The 2,301-nt window shown below is 44.1% G+C and overlaps 1 protein-coding gene across 1 annotated transcript; it reads left to right on the forward strand.

The window, feature by feature from the left end:
- The first annotated feature begins 776 nt into the window (after nt 1-776).
- LOC114658788 (histone H2B type 2-E-like) lies at nt 777-1,160 on the forward strand. The gene has a single exon (XM_028810842.2). It carries the CDS (start codon nt 777-779, stop codon nt 1,149-1,151), a length of 375 nt encoding a protein of 124 aa, XP_028666675.1. The 3' UTR covers nt 1,152-1,160.
- The last annotated feature ends 1,141 nt before the right edge of the window (nt 1,161-2,301 follow it).

Here is a 2,301-nt window from a genome sequence, read left to right on the forward strand (position 1 = left end):
CAGAAAAAAGCACTGCAATCCTTTTTAGCAGAAGGCACAAACCACCGCCTGGTACCATAACAATGTTTGGTCGTCCCATTTCATGGCAAAACACAGCAAAATAACGGAGTTATATTAGACAACCGCCTAACGTGGAGTTACCACATCACTGAAAGTATATCCAAAGCAAGAAGATCACTCGGCCAACTGTACCCACTGATGAATAGAAAAAGTAACTTGAACACTACAAACAAACAAAATACTTCTGTACAGAAGCATCATCAGAGCTCAGTTACTGTATGCAGCACCAGTATGGGGATACGCTCCCAATGTACTCATCCGTCAGATTCAGTGCCTATAAACCAAAGATCTAAGAATGGCACTCAACGCACCATGGTATGTAACCAACGACTTGATTCATCAAGACACCAAATCCCTGTCGATTCAACAGTCCATTCAGAAGAGTTCTATCAAACTATTTACCCAACTAGAAACTCACCCAAACAAAACTCTTCAAGGGATTCTCCAATATGATAAATGCCAATATAAGAAACACAAATGACCAAAGGTAATACTGGACGACTAAACACCTAAACCATCCTAAAATTCAGCAACAGGAACTCGCACAACCCCCAACCAAAACAGCCAAAACTGATTGTTATGAGACAAGTTAACATGAATCTCACATATTAGAAACACAGAGATGGAGTGTGAGAGGCATTGGCTCGGTCCTCAATGAGAGAAGAAAGATTCCAGTCAGTGCTCTTTTCAGTTTTTCATCGCTACACTCTACAGCAATGCCTGAACCGAAAGCCGCTCCTGCCCCTAAGGGCTCTAAGAAAGCCGTTTCTAAGAGCCAGGCGAAAAGAGGAAAAAAAAACACAAAGTCCAGGAAGGAAAGTTATTCCATCTATGTGTACAAGGTACTGAAGCAAGTTCATCCCGATACAGGCATTTCTTCTAAGGTGATGGGAATCATGAACTCGTTTGTGAACGACATCTTCGGTTGCATAGCCGGCGAGGCTTCTCGCCTAGCTCACTACAACAATCGATCCACTATTTCTTCTTGGCAGATCCAGACTGCTGTGAGGCTCCTGCTACCAGGAGAGCTGGCTAAGCACGCTGTGTCTGAGGGCACCAAGGCAGTTACCAAGTACACCAGCTCCAAATAATTGCAGAGACTACTTTTGTTCAAAACCAACGGCTCTTTTCAGAGCCACCCACCTTTTCTGAAAAGAGCTCTAGTAACATGTACAGAATTATTTGTGAGGTTAGTGTCATGTTCTTTGGGTTCTGTGATATGATTCCAAATAGTTGAACATAGTTTATTTCAAGTAGACTGTACTAGTTAAATTATCAAGTGCTTCACTTACAGGTCAGCCATATATCTATTCACATTCATTAATTTTCTAGGGAGCAACCCCAATTTACAATAAGTAAACATATCCATATTACTAACCGAGAATGCTAAACCGGATGATGGACGCAGGCACATCCGGCAATGGGCCGTAGCTGCAAAAAGACGTACTGCGCAGGCGCAAAAAGAGGGCGAGAGAGGCGGATGAGGGGCCGCGAGAGGCGGACAAGACCACAGAAAAAAGGAGTGAGCACAGGAAAAATGGAGAAATGAGGCGCAAAGAGCAGCGAAAAAAGGAAAAGGCACATAAAAAAGTATTCAAACGCAAGCAAAGCACGAAACACATTGCACACGAAACTAGACCCAAAAAAAAAAAAGAGGCTCGCGCACAACAGCAAGGCACCCCCCCCCCCCCCTACAGGCAACGGACGGGACACACACCAAGAGGGGGATTCAACAAGCCCATGGAACACAAAAAAAAGAACACAAAACCACCCCACAGACCCTACAAGCAAGGGACGGGACACACACAAAGAGGGGGATTCAAACAAGACACAGGAACACAAAAAGAAAGAAGACGCTCGCGCAACAACAATCCTCACCCCCCCCCCCCCCCACACACACACACACACACACACACACACACACAAACACCCCCCCACACACATCCTTAAGAAGTGACACCCAAAGCCACATATTCTAAAGTGAACATCAACACCTTCACACTAGACAGCATAGGTGTCAGCATAGGTGGATCTCCTTACAATAAAGCACTATTAACCGTTCAACTGCAGAAAAGGAAACATATTAACAGTGACTGCGATCATCCTTATTACTTATCCATATTTCGCATGCTGAGAAAGAAACAAGTCATGAATACACGGTCACGGGTACAAAACGAAAAGGAAATGATAACAGGAACAAACACACGAACACGAAAGAAACAACAAAATAGACGGCTATGC

Source organism: Erpetoichthys calabaricus, chromosome 10 (assembly GCF_900747795.2).
Source record: "Erpetoichthys calabaricus chromosome 10, fErpCal1.3, whole genome shotgun sequence".
Classification (NCBI taxonomy): Eukaryota; Metazoa; Chordata; class Cladistia; order Polypteriformes; family Polypteridae; genus Erpetoichthys; species Erpetoichthys calabaricus.